We start from the raw sequence: 23399 nt of genomic DNA on the forward strand, positions 1-23399 counted from the left end.
TTTGTCCAGCGAGCAGCGTCAGCACCATCTTTCCGGTCCAGTCACTGTTTGCGTGTGTGCAGGATGCCATGGCAGCAGGTAGATGCAAACCACAGTCGGCTAGATGACTTCGCAGTCTGACTGTGTACTTCTCATGCTACAGCAAACAGCACCACAGTTACTGGTAACGCATACGAGGCTTATCACAGGTTACAGTAAAGGCTCACAGTAAAGCCATTTATCAAAGAAAACCAACCGTTTTACACCGACTGTGCTGCTCTTATTGGGTGAAATCTGTGATATTTGTCATATTTATCATTTAGAACTAATGTAACTTCAACATTAGCAGAATTAAAATGTCGTTTTTTAAAAAATGGTTAACACTAAAACAAATATGGATTGAAGTAGAATATTTAGTTCGATTAAAACATTTACATTTTGTAAATAATTACATCTGTCTTTTCAATAAATGTATATTTTTGGACTATATAACGCTCTGGAGTTATTGGAAATGTTTAGATCACACGTAAACAAACCTATGCAGTCACCACTGGGATTTAATTCAACAAATAGTAAAATACTAATAATATTAGTGTCGCCTAATTTTTATCTGCAACTCGGCAGAATTACCGGTTTTAAAGAGAATGAATATAAATGCAAAAAAAAAAAAAAAAAAAGGCACAGCATTCAAATGTTGATTTTGTGCGGTGTGTTGGGCACTACGAGGGTTTGCACCTGTAGAGAGAATGAAATAAACGATGCACTATATTGAATAGAGTATCTTGTTCTCTTCATACATACTGTATGTCCATTGGTTCAACACAAAGAGAGGACTCACACAGATGCTCTCTCAAAATATCTAAAATTGTCTAGCAAGGCGAAAACCACCGCTATAATTAGCACTTGGGTTCAGCAGCGAAACTAATAAGCTTACAAGCTACGCTACATGTTGCTAACCCTGTTAGTGTGGATTCTGGGCCAATATGTCCCCTTTAAATGAAATGTCTTTGGCTTTTTGAATTTGAAGTCTGTGAAATGTGTCAGTTTTATAATATTTGGGTCTCACCAACAAGGCTTCTTGGTTGTACTCGTGCTTCAATTTTGATTATATCTACCCTGAAATGAATTATCATTACATAATGATGCCAGGAGAATGAGGTCACGGGTTCAAGTTGCAAGATAATACAATGCTATACAAATAATACTAACTATTTGTACACAGTATTGAATTTGTTTTTTTAAATCTATTTTAAGTTTCATAGTATTCCATTTCAGGAGAGACAAGAAGCATACTGTATACGAAGAACCTTGATGAGATAAGAATGAAGACAGGGAAAAGTCAAAGTCTTACATCCTCTGTGCTTTCTAATTACGTAACTAAACCAGTTCAGCATGCAGTCCCCAACAATGGTCCAGATGCATTAGAGGACAGAGGGAGAGCGAGGGAGACCAGAACAGCAGATGGAAAGAAGAGAAAATCAGACTGAGGGAGACAACCATCAGCACACTGAGACCAACAAATGCCCGGCTTCTGCAACTGCACCTAGCTGTGGGTCTTCTATCAAGTCAGAGCTGCACTAGGATGTATTTATTAAAAACACTTGGCACAACTCATACCTCTCATATCTAAATACATCAGGAGCTACAGAACGGACTGTGATGTGCACATCATTCCAGATTGCTTTTGCAAACAAACGCACAATCTGTCCGAGTTTGCCCGAATGCAGAAGCAGAAATGCTTGAACACAACAAAACAGAACATTCTCCATCTATACATGCACATGTGTGCACATGCACAAGAATGTGAAAGCACAGTAAAATGTTTACACATATACTAAAATAAACCAGTTAAACTTCAAAACATAGACTGAGGGATGATAATACGGTAACTGTTAGAAGTTAAATATTAAGCATGCAATTTCTTTAATTTAAGTAAAAGCTCAAATTTACTGGAGAGTCAAAATAAATCAAAGACTTTACCACTTTAGAATATGTGATTGCAAGGAATAACAATTATTAGAAAATGTTGAACTAATTTTGTATTTTCCATAAATAAATTACATTTACATTGAATTTACGTTGTCCTTTATTTGTACTCAGTTGTTTGTTATTGTTTTGTGTGCCCAAATATGCTCCGTTGGTTTTGTCCTGTGTTGTATTTAGATCTCAATATGTCCGGAAAGTGAAAAAACAATCTTTCCTATTACAAGATCTCAGCTTCCTCAGCAAGGACTCAACTAGATTGTTTATGTGTGTGAAAAACTACCGTTTTGTCTGATTTGATCTTTGACAGTAAAGGGCCTTTCGGGAAAACAGCTTCAGTTTGTTCAGAGCACGGTGTGCAGTTTTTGAAGAAAGAAAAGAGTTTTAAGGTGAGAGTTTGATGGTAAATTACATCCAAGAAGCTCAGCGTACACAGCAGCAAGTGGCAGCAGCACTGTCATATGCCGGGTGATGTTTCATCACCACTTCAATCCACCGAGGGTTGCTGAGAGCCGACAGGGGACAAGGGAATGTCTGAAAAACTCCAGGGATGCTTAAAACTTGAGATTCTCAAGGAGTCATCCGTCAAGTTTGCTGTTATTTGTGCCCTCCAAATTAAAAAACCTTTTGCTGGTGTATGCCCGAGGCTAATAAGTGGAAAACCCAGAAGCCGGCTCCCCCTCCTTTAAAACAAGGCTCCAACTGACAACTGTGTGAAGTGGTTGCTGACTGCCAAATAGCTCCTCATGTCACGACTTGAGGGATACTTGGAATTCTACGCTTGGCCTTTCCTCCCCTCGCCATCATCCACTTCTCTCCTGAATCATGGAAGGAGACCTACGGGAGGGATTAGCAGCTAAAACCTTGAGACTTAACGAGTCATTTCAAATGAGATCATTAGCATACTAATGTTTGATGTCGGAGACAAATCCTCATCTCACCGATACTTTGTTAGTGGAAGCAACAGCTTACAGAGGGGAGCTCTCTGAGATGATAAATGAAACAGGACACAAACATATCACGAGAGGTCAATTTCATTTACTATAATTAAGCATGTCCTTCCTTCATGTTTCATAAAACTCTTTAAGAAGTGGCAGAGATCTTTAGAACAAATATGGAAAATGAACACAAGACTTAATAGTAAGTCATATTCGTTTCCATATTTTGCCCGAAGCAACGGCTCATGTATCGTATTAATTACTGGATAATGTAATGACTCGTCAGCATGTGGGAAAGACGTCTCTCTCAGTGGGCCAGAAATGTAATTAATCCTGTTAAAGCGATACTCTATTCAGAGTCTATTAAGTTCTAAACACTTACTCCCCCTACAGGCTTGAAAGTTTGTCTCAAAATAATCATTCAGAATATTGTACTTCTCTGCAGTCCTGTAGTGTGCTGATTATGATCCACACATTCACGTTTACTGCACTTCTATATCTCAGTTCTCAAGCACAACTTTGTCAAGTTTACAGGAAGTCATGTGTGTTTGATGGCACGTGTCAGAGTGCCGGAAAGCATCTACTTAATTAGAGAACTTTATCTTAACAAACCTATAAAAACTATTCCTTTGTTAATGCTATACTAGAAAACATGCGTTTCTCTTCATTTTTAAGATACACACATTTTTGCCACATTTAAAAAAAATTTAAAAACTATTATACATTCTGAGAATGGGACATGTGACATTTTCTGATGCTATTTAGTATTTACTATACAACCCCAGCTGCATGCCCGCACTTGATATTTCAGTTTGACCATGACTGTGAGCGTTAACAGTAAGTGTCAGTATGTGTGTGCTAAAACTGTATCTCAGTGACACACACGGGCCAGTCCAAACACATCACAGCATTTCAATCTCACACTGTGCAATTTCCCATATGTGTGTGTGTGTGTAAGTGAGGTTGTGTTGTTTCTAATCACAGCACAGCAGGCAACATAGGAATGTCATTACACTGGGAGTTGTCCAGTTAATGAGTTTGGATGACTCTGAATCACCTGCTGGGTTTGGGTACACACACACACACACACACACACACACACACACACACACACACACACACACACACACACACACACACACACGATTATTGGAATGTACATATTGAACTGTAGATTTTCTGGTATTATCAGGTGATGGGACATATGAAGGGTTTTTGGTCTTTGAGAATAGCGAATACTGTGTTAGAGGTGTTTGTTTTTTCAAAGAGAAAACAGACAAACTGAACGGGAATCGGAGGAGACAGCTGCATCCGCTTTTTGACAGGAAGCAACGGAGTTTATAGCAAATTGAATTTAAAGAAACAACGATACGATTGTCATAATACTGCTATAAATCATGTCAGACTTTATCTTATTACCAGTCGCGACAGAGACGCTGCCATTGTTTTCACCTTTTGAGTCTTTGCGTGTGAGTCATCAAGTCAAATGTGGTCCTGGAGACACCGACTGTAACGGGAACAACCACAGAAGCACTTTGAGTACTTTGCCAGAGGTTTATATATCTGTCTGATGTGAATTTGAGATAAAAAAATAAAGGTTGAGTTCAAAGATGGGTGTGGTCAGAGAAAGGGGGGTGAAGGGGCCATTGGTCCCCCTCTTTACATCCCTGGGCTGATTTGGCATTGTGGCTGGTGTAATTCCATCGCAAGATGGTCTTTAATTTGTTTACAATAATTATACAAAATCATGAGCTTATATGACACCGGCAGATCGATACTACAGCTAAATCCAAATGCTTCATTCTTAGTTCTGACGATACAATTCTTCCTCTTCTGATGCAAACCTCACTACTAAGCAACACAAAATGAAGTTATAAACCTTAATATTGTCCTTGAGGAGAGACAATACAAAACAAATAATTTAAAAAAACCTCTAAAAAGAAAATCAATCCAAATATCCCACATGATGTATTGTGTTAGTGTGCTCTGATCATAACCTATGATGTACAACGGATCTGTCTATGGTGCTGAACATGGCCCTATGTTCTGACCTTGGCTGATGGCTCTCTGATGCACGGCACAAATATGAGGACATCATGTGACTGTCAGCTCTGTGTGTGCGTGCGTGCGTGTGTGTGTGTTCTGTTAGCATGCGTGTGTCCATGCCTGGACCTGCCACGGTTCACCACCCGGCTCTCCATCTAAGCAACGAGATGCAACACCGTGAATCACCAAGCAGGGCCATTAGTCACAATGCCTGCCCCTGTTTGCATAACGTCATAAATATTCCATGGACCCGCTTAAAGAGGAGAGTCGGAAAAGTCACGGCATGGCGCCTCACCAACGCAGATTCCATTAAGCCCCGTGTTGCAGCAGAAACATGGCAAGACAATTAATCTTTTAGGGATCCGAGGCAGGACAACAAGGGGGAGGGAGAGAAACAGAAATAATGGAAGTAATAGAATATGTAGAGAGAGAGAGACGCCTGAATGGAGTTATGAATTATGTAGAATGCGGCAGCATCGACAACTGATTCAACCAAACTACCTCCCTTACCTCCTTTCTCCAGAACACATCTGCATAGAAATTAAATATCTCAACAGCAACCAAAAGGGAAAAAAATGTCAAAAAATGTCAAAACATCTCAAAACGAGGATAGCGTTAAATGGAAAAGTATAATCCGTTAGCCTTACAGAGCACTGAGACAATTGTCAAGCCAGACTCTTGAGTGGCTTCCATGTTATTTAATTGAAAGTGGTAGGATGCCACTTGCTTGTGTACTGGTGTCATTTTTGACACAAAGAGAAAACCAGAGCATGAAAGCATAAGAAAGAATTACAAGTCTGAGAGGGACAGATGTTCTTTAGACCCACTGAGAAGGGAAAAAAAGAGTGAGCCAGAAAGAAAGAGCATGAAGAGTGAGACAAATTTTTAAGAGAGAGAGATTGAAGAGGCAAGCAGGGAAGAAAGGCAACTTCAACAACCAGAGGTACAGAATGCTTGTGTTCTGGTCTGCTTTGATTCATTGTTCAGTGTCCATCAGCTTTGCGTCACAGTTTTGCTCTCCACTATTAAACATGTAAAGGGTGCCGCTACCTCGACGGCATGCTAACATGTGCCATTAGCACTAAACATGAAGTACTAATATGTCAGTAGTTTTGCAGGTATTTGGTCATAAAATAAAGTTTGGACAAATTGAAATTTTGGCCTGATGGTGGCACTGAATGTAAAGTCAAGAGGATCGCCAAATTATTACAATTCATCCTGAGGCGAACATAAAGGTCTGTTACAAATTTTGGAGCAATTCATCCATTAAGCCTTTTTTTTAAAGTCACAGTAGGAAAAACACAGCTGTCAAAAATAAAATGAATACATTACATCTGGCTGAGCATGCTGTCTCACTGCCAGACACGGACTCATGAACACAACAACGTGTGTTCAAAAGCCAATGGTTGTCACAATTTTTCATTAAAATAGACAAATGTCAACCTCATGGTGGTGCTGGAGGAAAAGGGGATTACAAAAAGCAACAATGGATCTCAGAACAAAATGAAAAGGCAATCCATCCGAAAGTTTAGATATTTCAGTCTGGACTAAAGCGGTGGACCAAATGACAGGCTAAACATTATTTCAGGGTACCTGTTATGCAGAACAAAAAAAAAGCCTGAAATGTCATTGTTACACTTCGAGTTATTGGTGAAATAATGCACCACGGTTTCTAATATTATTCTGACTCAAATACCACACTATCAGAGCTGATAAAAACTATACAGAGACACAGACACACCTTCCAACATCCTCGTTAGCGTCATGTATTTCATCGTTTCGCTGCTGAAAGGTCACCCGAGTGATTACAGTCGGCGTAGAGCTGAGGCTCATACCTCTGCATTACACACTTACAGTTTTTCTAACTCACCAAGCACTTCAAAACACCCGACTGGCCCATGGTGCATTCATCCTACTCATACATTAATTAGTGCATGTTATTGTGCGCGGGCCAAATGGGGTGTGTGTGAAAATGCACTTAGCCATCTACAAGACAAGATGCAGTGCAGCTCGCGACTATACGTACCGGCTTCCTCCCACAATGATGAGATGCATATAATGCTCTGTGAGGGCAAGCGTGTGCAAATATTTACAGGACATCTTGACAAAGATGAATGGGAACATTATGATTTGGGACACAGTAAATACGAATATACCCCAAATGACGTCTGTCCTCTCTTGTCCCCTGTGATTTCCTGCAAGGGACTTGTTTTATTTTATTCCCTTTGCATGTATACCTCTTTTACTGTTTGCCTTTGGATGACCTACTTGTGTATATGTGAATCCTGTCATGTCTTGTTATTATAGCATGTGCTGTTATTACAGCAGCAGACAGTATCTCATATAGATAAGTCATTCTCTGCAGGTTATAGATTCATTGTAGCAATTCTTATCTGCCCCAACATTTTACACACACACACACACACACACACACACACACACACACACACACACACACACAATATTAATAGTAGGTTCAGTCTCAGTAAAAAGGACAATAAACAGCCACTGAGAATAAAAAGGCCCAGAAATATGAGTCAAGGTTGCCGCTGGAATTGAACTCCCGCATTCAGTCTTGCAGTAAAATTTTTGAATCACAAAATAATGCATTGTCCATCTTAATGATAATAATAACAATAGAAAATGCTATTTGTTGATAGAAAAAGGAAACCAGGAAGATTACAATATGTTGGGGCAGAATTTGTAGGTCGGGTAGCAGATTCTGTTCACATCGTTTAAATAAGTTAAATTAAATATTGAAAAATCAAATGTAAAATCCTACACTCTGCCAAGCTCCATTTATTTGAACAAGCACGTTTCTAAAGAGCAAAGTCTTATTCATAATGATGGCCTGGCATTCATCCTAAAGATGGCTCTATTGCGTAAGCCTTCAACTACATGCTTAGAACAGCCTTAGAGATAAAGATGTTTCCCCGTTTTGGGACAAGTCTGGTTGCTTAATCCGCGTTAGGATACGAATGAGGTCAAAGCAATATTTTCAAAGAGAGACTAAAGGGAAGCAATTTCGGTCCACTAAGAGAGAGGATCAAAAGGACATGTGCAGTGAAGCACATTTGGGGAAAAAACTAATGAGACACTCAGAATAAAAATAATGCCCTGAGACACACTGCACAGGAAATAAACATCACAGGCACAAGTAGATGCACAGAAACAACAGAATTAGGAATAAAAAGCCACCAGATCACTGAAATGTGTAAAACTAAAAGCTGAGTGCGTGTCACATCATGTCACATCCCCGCAGGAGACACGACTAGAGCACGACCAATGCATCGGTCGAGAGATTTTATCGGCAAATAATAGCCAATCACAGGAACAGGTGATCACGGACTAAAACCCTCTACTCCCCTACCCTGTCTCCCCCCCATCGGGTCAAGACACAGTTACCCTGTTGGGTAACTACATTTGTAGTGTAGTCGGCATCTTTGTGGTTAAAATAAAATATCTAAATCCATTTTCCTATATGACTATGTGCTCAGAATTTGATGTGGAAGGTGGACACATTTTGCATTAGAGCAGAGTCTGGCAGAGACAAGATCATATTAAAAGAAGGACAGGAAAATTACAATATGCTTAAAAAGTATTGCTGCACCTTCTTATCTTGTATTGAAACCTTGCCTGGCACTTTTTATCGGCAATGTTAAGGACAGATGAGAGAATCGGGATGACATTTCTTTGAGCATTTTTAACGGCACAGATACAGGAGTGGACACTATTCTTTCACGGACAAAAGTCTAATGTCCCTCGCTGCAATTTGCTGACCAGAGTGAATAACCCTGCAATGCAGCCTAAAGTCTACATCCTCCATGAAAAAAAAAAAAAGGAAAAGATATAAGCAAATGAAAAGGCCACATCAGTTTAAAACTGAGCTAAGAATGCCGTCTCCCTCCCTACAGGGAGCTGCAGGGGTCAGTCTGGAGTGGAGCTGAGACCAACTCGCCCATTTAAACAAGTAAAGACAAATGAAAAGGGCACATCAATTTGGAGTGGACGTGGGCACAGCATCTCTTTCTCTGCACAGTGTGCCTCCCAGAGGTGGTATATTAGGCTGAAAGGGGCTCAATGGAGGCGAGGTGCATCGCTAAATAATGAACTCCTGGCGGCACAATTACTGAGCATAATGGCTGCTTTCATCCTAACAGGAAGGAAGAAGTGTGTATTTGTGAGGATGTGGGTGGAGATGTTTGTATTTTTGTGCATTTAAGTATATAGATCTCTGGGCAAAGCAGTCACCGAGCTTTTTTCTACGGTCTATATATGCTCGTTCCGCAGAAAACTGTGTGCAAAAGAAGCTCTACCAGCAACAGTGCATTGAGAGCGGAAGGTTGCTTCTGTAGACTTACGCAGCTCGCCCACTTTGAGAATCTCACAGAGCATCTTGGTCAGCTCAATGCTGCTGCGGCCAAACGGACACTCGTGCTTGTCTTCTCGACTGCTGTTCTCCAGGACGATCTAGAAACACAAACAATCAAATAAGCCACACAAAAACTATCGGGACTACGGTAAAAACGTGGTCGAATGTTTGATGACGTGTGTTTTGGTGTATTTACTCTCCGAATATAATAACAGATGTGCCAATGAAGGCTGAAAATGTGATAACGCTTATTTATAGGCGACTCAACGGCAACATTATACATTTCAACTGCTATGACTAAGTTGTTATGAGCTCCTACTATTCTTGGATGTTAGGTTATATTATAGATCTGGATCCAGATGCAGATTAAAGCCTGCGACTGTATGTAAAGAGGGTTTACGCGACAGTGCATCTCATTTTATATTAAAATAACAACATTTTAATATCAAAAAAAGATTTCTGAGGCCTTGGCATCAGGTTTGTACTCAGAGTGCTTCATGTTATAAGTATATGTAAAATATTTGTGCATGCATTTACGGAGGCTGGTTTGTCAGCTTGAAAGGCCATTTTTCACATAAATGCAAATCAATTACGGTCGAAACTACTTATTCATTATTCTGACCCTCTAATCTATCTGCATGGAAGCCCAAAAACAGGGAACGAAATCTCAACATCAAAAAAAATTCATTCTAATTATGTGTATGTTGGCAGTGTGCCATAAATGAGGCCGTCAAGTTCCCAATAATTTTAACTGGCGACAGTTTCATTTGGGAAATTGGAGGCTGTTTTTCCTGCCTCTGGTCGACTGATAAGGGCTGAGTTGGCACTTATACTAAGACATCTCTTTTGTCGCATTCAAGCCCAGAGACAGAGAGTCACACTCTAACATTATGAAAGTACACACACACACACACACACACACACAAAAACAACAACAGGGTTTAATTACAACAGAATGCTGGACAACTGCCATAAAATGTTTCTAACTAACCTGAATTAACAAGTTGAAACTCAAACACTAATCACCAATCTAGTGAATGTCATCCCATTGCAGACAATCACTACACTGTAGTTATTGTACATCACATGAGTCTATTACCCAGGAGTCAGGGACCGACAGGGAAAGGAATCAAATCATTTATATCGTCCGGGCTGAGCAACTTCATGAAATTCAGTTTTAGCCGAAAGACAATTGGGGAACGAGCCAGAAACTACAAACAAGTGAATGAGCTGGAGGGAAGAAGGTTTGGTAGGAAGTGGAGGTGACGAGGAGGAATATAACAGCATAGAAATCACAGAGCAGTGTGTGTGTATGTGTGTGTGTCCACATGGGATAGAACTGCATATGAAAGAGTGTGTGTATGCTCACCCTGATGTAGGCGTCCTGGTGGTGTCTGGCAAAATACAACATGTTATCCAGAGCCAGCATGCCTGGAGGGATCTGGGTGAAATCCACAGCTGGATTCACATGGTTCTGAGAGACAGAGGACGGAGAGACATGTACTTTAACACATTCCACCAAATCTTTTCTTTTACCTTTATTCTTCTAGGTATAATCCACTGAATGTGCTATTTTCCCCGACACAAAGCAACAGTCAGACAAGCACAAAGTTACACAGTACAAACAGTTTCCTTCTCACAACTGGAGGTTCAAGAAGCTCACACCGTAAAGTGCAGTGTTCCAACTTTTCAAGTTGACTGCAGTATGAATATCACCTTTCAGAGGCTTGATATTTCCTTGTAATAGGTAACAGGTACTCCATTAATCTTCTCTGTCGGGACTGTGTGATTGTTGTGCGATTGGATTTGATCCACGGTGGCCTGGTACCATAAGTCAGCACCTCGCAACTGTTATAAAATTCTGATGCAAATATTGCTTGAAATTCTGATTGGTGCACAGAGGAACATGACATCAACTTTTTCCAACATATCCCCCCCCCCCCCCCCCACCCCCTTTTAAAACATGTGAGACAGAAACCGAAATTTCTCATGTTTCATAACAAAAAATCGTTTTACTTTTGATTATTATTTAGTAAAGGACATCTTTCATTTCACAGTGTCTCTGCTTGCTTTTTGTTCATCCTCTGGGTTTGTTTTTAATCCTGTACAGCGTCAACTCCCTAAATGTCAAAATGTCCTCAAACGATCCTCTGAGGAAATCTCTCTAAAAACAGTCGCTGCTTGAAAATAAATGACTTCATAAAAAGCCCACAAATTGTTCAACTGTGATCGATTATCTATTAGCTCTGTCCGGAAAAAAAATCAATCTATATTTGGTTATTTTTAGGTTATCAAATAAACAAACAATGCTCTTTTATAGGTTCAGATAATCATCTTAGGCCCAAAAAAAAAAGTAATTGAATTCTAAAAAAATTAAAACAAAATTGACATTTTGAAGACGCATGGACCTGGATGGTCTTCTTGGATAGTGAAGCTATCTTGAATAGAAATTAATGAATAGATCTGAAATTGATTGATGCCTGGAAAGTACAGCAGTGAGTCAATCTACAAACTTTATCTTTTAAAAAATGGTCAGAAAACACTTCAAGTATATAACATTTTTAGTTTGGCCTAAAACCACCAATACCCAAATGTTAAGAAAGAAACCCAAAACTTTGCAAAAACATTCCTCACATTCCTCTAGCGTCTACACTACCACCCCCCGTAACATCTGAATATTGTATGAGATATGCAGATAGATGCTGCCTGTGCTGTCACAGTCCAACAGACTTAATTCTTCCCAGACGTCGCAGAGAATTCAGTCGACTAATGATTAAATCCACCGATTCACATGCAAACACATCACTCTGAAGCTAATCTTGAGTTTAAAAAGATGAGACAGGATGTTGAAGGAAGAAGCGATGGGAAGAGGAGAGGGGAAAGCAGGGGATGAAAGAGGAATGGAGGACACTGAGATCTGGCTCATCAGTTTTGTAATCATATCTGACAGGAAGCAACCTTATAGGCTTAACACAGATACAGACATGCAGGGGTATGCATATCTTTAAAAAAAAACACACACTCATATGGACGAGTCAAATATATTCCAGTATGTGAAACAATCCCTAAAAAAAACCCTGAAGGCATTAGAAGGCCAACAAATGATGTCAGCAGTGATATGATGTATCTAGAGAACTATGGTGTGTGTATGTGTAAGTGTGTGTGTGTGTGTGTTTGCAAGCTGTCTAGCATGGAAAGCAGACTAAGGATTTTCTCCGCACAAGTGGAGACAAGGCAGTCCAATTGTCTTTATCTTTACCGAGCACGCTGCAGTGGGAGTTTGGATGGGAAGAGCCCCCGAAACAGCTCTGGGCTTACACCAAGCCACAGAGAGTTGAGTTCAAGTTCTTATGCTATAGTTGGACAGTTGCATACAACACAAAGTCACACACTCTCCCATATACAGTACGTTAACACTTGATCATGCTTGAAGGTAGAGAGATGGGAAAGAAAGTAGTAATAATAATAATAATAATAATAATAATAATAATAAGATGAGTAAAAGAGAACTAGGATCAACATACAGAAACACATGCAAACCAGAGGTGGAAAGTAACAAAGTACATGTACTCAAGTACTGTACTTAAATAATTTTGAGGTCCTTGTAGTTTTCCATTTTATGATTTTTCATACTTCAACTCCACTACACTTATGTGACACCTGGAATCACTGCAGTAGCTTTTCAGAGTAAAAGGTGTGTAAGATTTGACAGATTGCAACCAACTGAAACTTCTCCCGAGTGCCAAGTGTGTAGGAGAACTATGGTGGCTTACTGTACTTATTTAAATTATAATCCATTACAGCCAATAAATCCCCCACAATGCTACACACTATTCCTTTAACATTCTGCAATCACAATATTGGCTCAATCAAAATATTGCAATGCATTTTATATTAAACCAGTGGTTGCCATTGTTGGCGTCTTGCACCCAAAAAGCAGTGTCTACTTCAGGCTCCTTTGTCATGTATCACAGATACGTGAAATTTGTGTAGCAGAACGTCCCCAACACATTATCACTCCCTGATCCTCAAGATTTATCTTGTGCCCGTTTGAAGGGTGCATAAAGTAGTAAAAACCAGCTACACCTCAAACAGCTATAAACAGTAAAATGCTAACTATGCACTGATGCATCGGTATTAACAATCTAATAATGCCATACATGTCATTTTTCTGCAGAACTAACACTTTTACTTCTTATATTTGAAATATAATTTACTCATAAAACTTCACTGCTGAAAACATTTTCTTTTTAAAGTTATGCTTTGCAAAGGATCTGAATACTTTTTCCACCACTGTACAAAATCTATTTCTCTAGGAATCCCACAATCCACAGATGTTGCAGTGAAGGACAATCGTATTCAATTAACAGCCGACAACACAAACTGGCACTTCTTTTACTTTATGATCTCAGTTTTGAGTTGTGTGTGTGTGTGTGTGTGTGTGTGGTAGCCAGAGAGAGTCACGAGAGAATGAGTGAATTTCATGCGACCCTCTGAAACACATGCCAAACTTACAATGAAGCCGAGCTTCTTGTAGTCGCGGGTGTACATGGACTTGCGTTTCTCGATGCTGCCACTGTTGTTGGGCTCACACTCCACGTCAAAGGCGATTCTCCGCAGCTCAAAGATGATGTCCCTCTGAGCCTGCACATGCAGAGAAGAATATTAAAGTGCTGCTCATAAGTCTTTTCTTCCATTCACCATTTTGTAATTTCAGAATGCTTCAGCCTCATCTCCGCTGTCTGGGGTCTTGCAGTGCCCAAGGCAATCTGGCTAACCGTCATGACTCTCCACTGGTTTTATTACTTCGCCAACGTAGAATATCTATTTAAATTTTTATTTTTTTTCAGCCGGATCAGGCCCAAACTGCCCACAGTGTTTTTTTTCCTGAAATGGTTTTCTTAAGTTTCTTGTGTGATGTAGGCTACAGTTAAACAGGCACATTCTGACTGCTTACTATTTTTGTCTCGCTAAAGTCTCATTCTAAAAGACATGTCTGGTGATATATTTGTCTTACCATCAACAAATACCATAAAAAAACAAAACCAACATTGAATTGATCCCTTACTAAGTATTGTGTGTGGCCAAAGCCTGACATATCTTATTCCTTTAAAACCATAGAGCTCCATTGTTGTCCACTACGGGACATGTTGCTTCATTGTGATGAACATGGGCTCAGACGTCAATCCCACATACACACACTGTATTGCTGTCAATGTTGACTAAACTAAAGCAGTATTTGGTTTTGGTTAAGAGGGTTTGTTGACAATAAGAGAAATATATAATATCACCAGCCTTATTCTGTAAGTTGTTACACACTATAATAATGCTTCCTTTTGTTGATTGCTGACAAAGTAGATCTGGGTCGCTTTTCTCAGTAAATTCCCTTAAAATTCCGAGTCAGCTAGTCATTCTACCAAATCTGTGTTAATCATATGTTTTAAATTGCTTTGAAGACAATGATGTTCCCTCCTTTCCCCATTTGTCCATTTGTCACCCATTCCTGTCAGCATCATTCACAGTCCCCCACCTGGTCCTGGGGATCCATCTTGGTCATCATGCGGTCCTCCAGCAGGTTGAAGGTGAGCACCTGCAGGACGTACAGCTGGTGGGCCATCTCATCGTTGATGGGTGTGGAGCTCCGGATCACGTTCTACACAGTGTGAAGGACAAACGGAGGAGGAAGAGGAAGAAGAGCAGGGGAGAGGAAGACAGAGAGGGGAGCGGAGGTGTTAGATGTGCAAATAGAAGTCGAAGGTGAGAGGACGGGTTTTGGGGTCAGAGAGACGAGACATTGATTTTGAGAGAAAGCGGTATGAGATAAAGACGGAGAATAAGAGGATTTGGCAGGGAATCGGGAGGATTAGAAAGCATAAGTCCGATGCGGGAAGAGGAGAGGGAGAAATGAGATTAAACACAAGGTGGAGGATGAAAGAGAGAAAAGGGAACAGGTGTGAGACAGTAAGTACAGTAGATAATAACCAGCGACGTGAGACAGAGGGAAGAAGTGGCAGGTGTCATTTTCCTTTTCGATATCACACTGGTGCAGAGGTATAAACCGGAACAGAGATAAAGAAACAGAGAGACAGAGGGGTACAATGGAGAGGAGAAGGGCATGGTTAGACTTACACTGAGAATGATGGAGCGCAGCTGTTTCTGGGCAAGAATATGGGCCATCTCCTATAGAGGGAGAACAAAAGGGAGGGAGATAAAGAGAGAGAGAAGGACATCATTTAGGAAGGAGTGAGAGAAAATGAAACACTATATATATATATATATATATCTCAACAAAAAATATATATTGTTCAGGGTTTTCTATGTTCATATGAGAAATTAATCAGAAAATAAACAGAAACTGCCACAGCACACTGCAAAGTATGCAGTGTGCTGCCGTATGAAACAAGAAAGCCATCCCAAAGAAGAACTTAATCTTAAAAATGGATACTAAATGCACTAATGGATGTCTTCTACAGTGCAAACTACAAAGTGTGCTGATCAAGGGTGCACTTACTGTCAGGGGACAATTTAGGATGTCCACAATGTGCTCATCAACCTACCATATCGTGTGCAGTGAGGAAACAAAGTCAGAGACAGAGAGGGTGAGTGAGTGAATGTGAAGAAAAGAGAGTCTGAGAGGAGGTTAAAAAATTATTTTCTATCGGGGGTGCAGCTTGTGGAGGAAGGAGGGGGGAGAGGCAACGGAGTCAGCAGAATGGTGGGACACTGGGGGATCATAGCTTTACTGATGGTCGAATCCTTACCATGCACACACACAGTCGTCGGTCTTTTAAAACACACACAAACTGAGAACCAAAATAGTGTCTTTAGCCCCTTGCATGCTTTAACATGTGTCATCTGTGGTCTGCTATAAACTTATATTACCACACATGCCTGCACCTGAGCAAGAGGACATGTTGCCCACTTATCACCTAAATCAACCCAATAAAGTTGCCTAAAGTTGCTGCCAACCAACCGCATTAATCGGATTTAAAATAAAATAAAATGCACATTTGGCCTCAGCAGAAAGAAGAAGCACTGCAACACTTTGTATGCTGCACAGGAGAACAGCTATGAGTTAGCATGATTCATTATTAATGTCAAAGCCCATCGCTGGACCCTATGGTGCTGATTCAAGGGAACATGTGATCAGCTACGGGGCAAAGCGTGACATTCAGTAGGTGAGAGAGGGAAGGAGATGGATGAGTGGAGAAATGAGAGCATCTCACATGCATGTCACTTCTGCAGAGAGGAATGGAGAGAAAGTAAGGGGTGGGGGGGTTCGTTGGGCTTTTAAATCCCTACTGTTCTACTAGATTTTACTGTTTCACTAAACTGCAGACGGGTTATAAACACATGACAAACATACATTTACAGGCACGGTACAAAAAACGCTGATGTGTCACATGTAAATGTAGCATTTAAAGCTCACTCACTACATCGCGATACTGATTCACAGCACAGTATACTGTATGTAGTAAGTGCTGTGTGCGCACACTCACCTGTCTCTTCTCCTCAGGAGCTTTGAGGAAGAGAGCATTGATGACAGCAATAGTGTAGGTCTGAATGTCTTGATCAGTCCTGGATATAGAAAATAGCACACACAAGAATATCAACTATACATAGTAATATATAAGTAGATCATTATCAGCAACATGTGTGGTTTGAAGTGCATTTATCACAAAGTAAAGAGACATTGATAGCTTCAAAGATGAATCAATCTAATTAAGTGTCCATACAGCCTACAGATCCACTTACCCTTGGAGATGTGGGATGAGCTGCCCGATGGTGATCTCCTGCGCCACCTTGTGGTAAAGATCCTGACTGTTGAGCACCATGGACTCCAGGATGGCCAGGGAACGCTGCAGCACTGCTGTGTCCATGGCCGACTTGTTCACGTAGCTGGCGATCTGCAGGAAGGACAGATCGTGAACCACTAAATCATTTATAAGATGTAACGTGTAATAGTGAAAGGTAATGGACGGGAAAAAAAAAAAAACTTCCTTTTGGTACTTGGGGAAAATTAATTTAAAGGCAAAACTGCCAACCTGTGCTTTTGCAAGTAGCAACTGATTATGTGTCAAAGGGAGTATGTCCGTGTGCAAAGAAGTCAACTGTATATTATGGTACAACTTAATTTCACTAAGATCATTATCAGATTGTTTGAACACAATAAGAAAGACCGTCATTAGCTCCTCGAGGGGGAAATACATTTTTTTCCACATAGTTGTTATTTTCACACATTGAACACACTGGCCAGAAATACACACACATGCACAAACAGGACCTATACACATGCAGAGATGTCAGAGCGAGGGCGCTGCCCGTGGACATGACTGTATCAGGAGAAAATACTAAACGTCCAACCTTGTGTATATCAGAGGGCCTGAAAGACATTATTTGACTGTAAAATCTAAACTTTTCCAGCAAATGCACAGTATAACAACAGGATTATAAATGGAAGTAAACAAAGTCCCCCTTAAATCCCTGCCCTGTTAAATGAGACATTTTCTTGGCTGACCTTCTTGATGAAGGCCACAGAGAAAGTGTCCCAGGAGACGATGCCGTGGTCCATCAGCTCCACGAAGGCCGTCAAAGTGAAGGACAGCAGGTCGCCAAAACTACGAGACAACACACATAGACCATCGGAAACTTCTCTCCAGCAGATGGTTTGGAACAGTGTATAGCTGCTATAACATAACGGGGAATAAGCGGTCAGCTGAGACAGAGAGAGGGGTGGCGAAGAGGAGGAGAGGGGGCAGAGGATCATGGGATTAATTCTGCAACCAGGCTTACTGAAAAAAGACGGAGAAAACAGGTAGAGAGGAACAAATGGGAAAGAGGTTTTTGCGATGCAGTGCAGACAGACTGGCCTTCAAGAAACAGCAGGCGCCGTCAGAAGGCCAGCAGGAGCCGGGCAGCACAGTGCGGCGTTCAATCAGCACCAGAAAGCTGCATAACAGAGTGAAGTCATGCAGTTACACTAATATCAGGAGAAACAAATCACTCTGCCTCAGTCACAGGAGGCCAAAGCAGGGAACACATTAAACAGCTGTTATATTCAAGACATATCGCTGCTGGAAGTACTTAGTGAGGAATTTAGATATACTAATAAAAAAAAAGTATAACTTATGGTTAGACAGTTTGAAGTTACTTTAGTAAGCTTTAAACTTTCAGATGTTTTACAATACTGCCCTCTACTGCTTAAGATTAGCATCGTACCCTTCAGGCTTTTGTTGGTTATTATTTTTGTACTTGCACTGTTTCAAGGTGACGTGAGAAATATACAAAACCTACAGTGCTATAGTCAATGCAAAAATATGTTTCCATCTGTAATATTAAATCTAAACTCTTTTTCAGAGTGCAATAATCTGATGATGCAGATGATGCATATTTCATAATAAATGTTAAAGTTAGTCTGCAGAGCTGAAACACCATCAGATTCAGCAAAGAAAACCAACCACAAAGGAAAGTAAAATGGAAGAAATAGGTTTTCAAGATACAAATATTCCTAAAGTGGATCAACAGAGAGCATCATGGGTCAGTGTTGCTGCATTGTAGATGATTAGTGAACAGTTAAAGAGGCGATTAGTAACCCACAGGAGAAGAAGACTTTTGCAGATGGTACTGGGCATTGAGATACTGTAGTTAACCACACAATGCTACATGCAATCACAGCCATTAGAGGATAGAGTCAATAGTAAGGGGAACCTTGTTGATGGATGGAGTTCCTGTGATGATCGAGGCTACTGGCTAATAATGTTGAAGAGAAAGAAAGAAAAGCAGCTGAACAGCCCCTCACAGACAATCCCCTCACCCTGAGCAGCACTGTGTGTAAAGAACACCAAGATTTAATTCAGGGGGACTTGTACCAAAAGTACAGTAATAACATGCAGCTGCACTGAACCTTTAATTTAAAAACAGCAATTCATTATTATTATTATTATTATTATTTTTGTTTGACTAGGTTTTTAGAAATAAATCTTGGCTTTCTTTCAGTCTGGATTGAAGAATTAGTAAGTTGTTGGAGTCCGTTGCCCAAAACCACATGCAAAAAAAGAAAATGCGACACTGATTTCGAAATGGAAGCCTGGAAGTATAATTTCCCATAAGGCACTTGGGCTGGAGTTTAAATCATGCAGACTCAGCCAGCAGGTTAGGAAGAGCACAGAGACATTACCCGGCTGGGGGAGGGGGGGCTTACCAGGGCTTCATTATCTTCTGTAGTTTCTGATAGCGTCTGCAAAGATTTGAGAAACTTTGGTGTCACAGTTGGGAAACAAACAAGCAGATCTTCTAGCCATCACAGAGCAGGGAAACAACACACATCACAACCTGGCGTCAAGATGATGCGCAAATATCCCTGGAAGTAGAAACCAGAGTCATTGGGACTACTATCCAATGAAAAAGCTTGACAAACAGTAACATGGGCATGCTTTAAGGAAACTCATTTAAATTCACCTCCATTTTACAGCAGAACTCTAAAGCTGTGCTAATACAACAAAATCTGTAAGAAAACATGTTGATTTTTTTTATTTGGGTGAACTAAAATCCCTCCTGCCGTCCCTTTTTGAATGTAATAACACCTCTTATTAAGCTGGTTGAGGTTGCAATGTGCATTCTGAACACCGACCGAGTCAAAGCACGTTAGATGTTCCACGTTTTAATCAGCAGAGGGCGACGTCTGCCTTTCCCTTGTGGTGCTTGTGTGGGCAACAGCAGCAGCAGCAGCCTGCCAATTTATTTCCACATGAATACAGTACAACATCTCTGGTAGAAGCTTTAGATCACAGCGCCGCTCTGCCCTCTTGAGTCTCCAGCACTGAGCCTCTTGAATAATTGCAGTTCACCAAGTTGGTTGGCAGGCACACTAATGAGTGTGTGTGTCTGTGTGTGTTTCAGGCACTGATACCTATCTGTGTGTCTGTGTTTCATAAGCTCCTTCTGTTGAGATGGAAATGCAGCAGAGCGACTTGCACTCTCTCTCTCACACACACACACACACACACACACACACCACTCTCAAACTCTCCAGTGCTGAATAGCTGATGTGATGGTAATCTACATAAAAACATATTTAATGAAAGAGCCAGAAGCAGAGTGGACTCAACATCAGTGCTGCTGTGATGGCTCCCAGCAGTAACATCAGATAAGGGTCAAATATTTGCTAATTTGAACATTTATGCACAAAAAGGAGAAGAGGCTTCAATGATTTCCTGTCAAATAGTAGAAGTGAGCGTAATGCTGGAGGATGCTGCCGTCTCATACCCAGAAATAGGAGCTCATTAAGTGGTTTCTGCTGAAGACGAGGCATTAAACATCAGACCGGAATGTGATCCTTTATGTACAGACGGTACAAAACAATCCGGAGCATGAAAGGAGAAATCCTTCAGTTTAAGAAAGCGTTGCTCAATTAAAAGAAGCCAGCGCCAATAATTGTTTGCAATGGCTTTGCAGAGTTCCCTGCCAGCGTTAATCAGTGTGTGCTTGTGTCTTGTTTGGGTTTTTACTGTATAATAGATACAGTAATAATAGTAAGAGCACATTTGACCTTTAGTGAGTGCACCTTTACAACACGAGTGCGTCTTTGAAGAAAAAACCCCTTATGCAAGCAAACAATTCTTCACTCCATCTCTTCTCTCGCTGGGTACAAAGTGACGAATAATGAGAGATGGATGAGGCGGAAAACGAGAGCGTCCCGGGCGGTTGAATACTGCTGCTGCCCTCCCTGCCAGTTTGCACCGTATATGTCGGCTTGTGTGCATGTGTGCGTGCACGTTTGCACTCCTACTGTAACTTTCCTCTGGGTTATTACTCTGACTGGAGCCCTGCACTCACACAGCATGCTACCAGAGCAAGCAAACACACACACACACACACACACACACACACACACACACACACACACACACACACACACCACGGCTGAGAAATTCCACCTCAGCGAAAAATGTCCTCGCTTTAACCTCCAGTCGAGACGGTCTCTGGAGCCCTCCGCTGCCAACGCCCACACGCGGTGAGTTGTTGGATCTGCTGAACAGTCAGAAACCAGTGCAGAGCTCTCTTCTCCTCTGTTGTGTGTGTGTAATGTCACTATCATAAAGGCAAACAGGAACCCCTGGGCATGTTCTTCTCAAGCCAGTTCTGCTCTTTTCAGCTTCTGGATGACACCTTCAGAGTGCGTAACGGGATGACGGCCTGGCCGTGGATGCTGTGCCTCTGTAGCTACGCTGCAGGCTCAACTGGACGTAGACCTCCTCAAAAATGTAACAGTGCAACCACAGAGATGTTACACAGAGACGGGTAGAATCGTGATCGAGGTTGGGCTTATTGTGTTTTTGTCTGACGCTTTCTAATGCCGGTAGTTGTTGTTGATAGACAACCTCAAACACTTTGAAGAGAGGCGCTGTCATGTTTGGTTTGATAACTAACAAAGACATTTATTACCACAGCAAGGTCGTGTCAAGTCACAAGGTGAATGTAAGAATTGAAACAAGTTTTTCTTCATGAACACGGTCTGATCATGATTTCTAGTGTGTCGGTGGTGCAGTCATTTCCCACACTAAAGGCAACTACAGACGGCCAGCTGCTGCAAACGATGACTTGAGGAGCAGCACTGAACAGTCAGAATAGACAGTGCAACTAAAAAAAAAAAAAAACTAAAAAAAAAACAAGAACTTGATTCTCACTGACCACAGATTTGTGTAAATTTAAGAGCGAGACATTCATTGCCAAAACCCACAATCGACTTAAATCAGGTGAAATTAAAAATCACGAGCTTAGTATAGGAAACTACTGGAGATCTATATTCCTCTAATCTACTACTGTTCTTTGGTCACCCTAATACATTCCTCACACGAAGAGGAACGAGAAATCAAAGGAGAACACTGTCGTGACGAAATACAAACCAACAAAAGAGACGGTCGGACGATTGACTTACTCAGTCCCGCTCTCCACCATCAGAGTGAGCAGGGAGATGCCGTCCAGGTTGATGAACTCTTGGGCGAAGGTGATGTCCCTCGACGCGTTGGCCAGGTCCTTCAGAGACTCCAGCTTGGCATCCATGCTGGACGACTGGATCCGTTCATGGAGCTGGATTGCAGTCTGGTACTAAAGTGGAAAGTAGAAAGTAAACAACAAATGCCGTGGGATAATAAAAAGTGAGTTTCCCCTCTGTGCATCCACAATGATCAGTGCTCTTATGTAGTTATGAGGACATTTTGCAAAGAAATAAAACTCACAGGAGAGGTGGTCAAGCGCAGGATTGATCCATTCTTAATGTCATTGCGATTCTGTGGAGATTTACAAAGATAGAAGCAGAAGTTAGTGAGCACTTTGTTTTACCTTCGATACCGCTGGCTGAAGTTGAAAAACAGATAACCAAACCTTTTCTGTGATGTAGAAATTTGTGGCGTCGGCAATCTGCAGAGCAAAGTTTTCATGGTTCCCCAAGGACCACCTAAAATCCATTGGATGGAGAGAAACAACCTTGCATAATTGGTATTAAAGGGGGGGGGGCATATTGTGTGAAATACAGCTAATATAATTTTAGTATGGAGATAGAGAGGGCTTTTTTGCAAGATGCCCTAAGAGAATTATTTTCCAACCAAAAGGCAGGCAGACACATGAGAAAGCTAATGCAGACTTACCCCTCACACACTTCTTTAATGATGGCTGAGAGAGGCTTTTTCTGTGGAGAAAGGCAAAACTACATTCAGACCACAGTCCAACTCAGAGTTCCTGAAATAGTAGTCAACTCAGATTGAGCTGCAATTAATTTGTACAACAGGACCGACACACCGAGAGGCTGTTCTACAGGAGCCTGTATTTAACTGTCCGACTGCTGATGTGGGATCACCGACCACGTCTGCTGCTCCATTTCATTTCATATTATTGGATGTGAAACTGCTTCCAGATCAGCAGCTGTGATGTTCTGCTCCACAGGGGTGGAAAGTAGTGGACTCAAGTACTGACTGAGAAAAGTTGAAGTTCGAGGAACGTCTTGGCTAATCTATACTAGACAGGAAATACTGCACTTTGTACTTCTTTATAATGATAAGGCAGCTATAGTTACATACAAAACA

The 23399-nt window shown here is 41.1% G+C and overlaps 1 protein-coding gene across 8 annotated transcripts in view; it reads right to left on the bottom strand.

Annotated features, from left to right (window-relative positions):
• Positions 1 to 23399, bottom strand: part of elmo1 (engulfment and cell motility 1 (ced-12 homolog, C. elegans)) — a 93586-nt gene that overhangs the window by 35953 nt on the left and 34234 nt on the right. For 3 of the 8 annotated variants that reach the window (XM_031853963.1, XM_031853961.1, XM_031853960.1), the window contains exons 3-17: positions 22965 to 23005; positions 22702 to 22774; positions 22557 to 22607; positions 22256 to 22425; positions 19520 to 19555; positions 18112 to 18267; positions 17837 to 17936; positions 17074 to 17225; positions 16818 to 16896; positions 15830 to 15871; positions 15448 to 15498; positions 14849 to 14971; positions 13834 to 13962; positions 10688 to 10792; positions 9308 to 9416 (exon numbers count right to left, since the gene is read on the bottom strand). In XM_031853963.1, the coding sequence (XP_031709823.1) occupies positions 9308 to 9416; positions 10688 to 10792; positions 13834 to 13962; positions 14849 to 14971; positions 15448 to 15498; positions 15830 to 15871; positions 16818 to 16896; positions 17074 to 17225; positions 17837 to 17936; positions 18112 to 18267; positions 19520 to 19555; positions 22256 to 22425; positions 22557 to 22607; positions 22702 to 22774; positions 22965 to 23005 (1417 nt within the window). The remainder of the gene's footprint in view (positions 1 to 9307; positions 9417 to 10687; positions 10793 to 13833; positions 13963 to 14848; positions 14972 to 15447; positions 15499 to 15829; positions 15872 to 16817; positions 16897 to 17073; positions 17226 to 17836; positions 17937 to 18111; positions 18268 to 19519; positions 19556 to 22255; positions 22426 to 22556; positions 22608 to 22701; positions 22775 to 22964; positions 23006 to 23399) is intronic. The other 5 variants (XM_031853965.1, XM_031853964.1, XM_031853966.1 and 2 more) reach the window with 5 other exon arrangements.

Source organism: Anarrhichthys ocellatus, unplaced genomic scaffold (assembly GCF_004355925.1).
Source record: "Anarrhichthys ocellatus isolate YVR2014 unplaced genomic scaffold, GSC_Weel_1.0 scaffold14, whole genome shotgun sequence".
NCBI lineage: Eukaryota > Metazoa > Chordata > Actinopteri > Perciformes > Anarhichadidae > Anarrhichthys > Anarrhichthys ocellatus.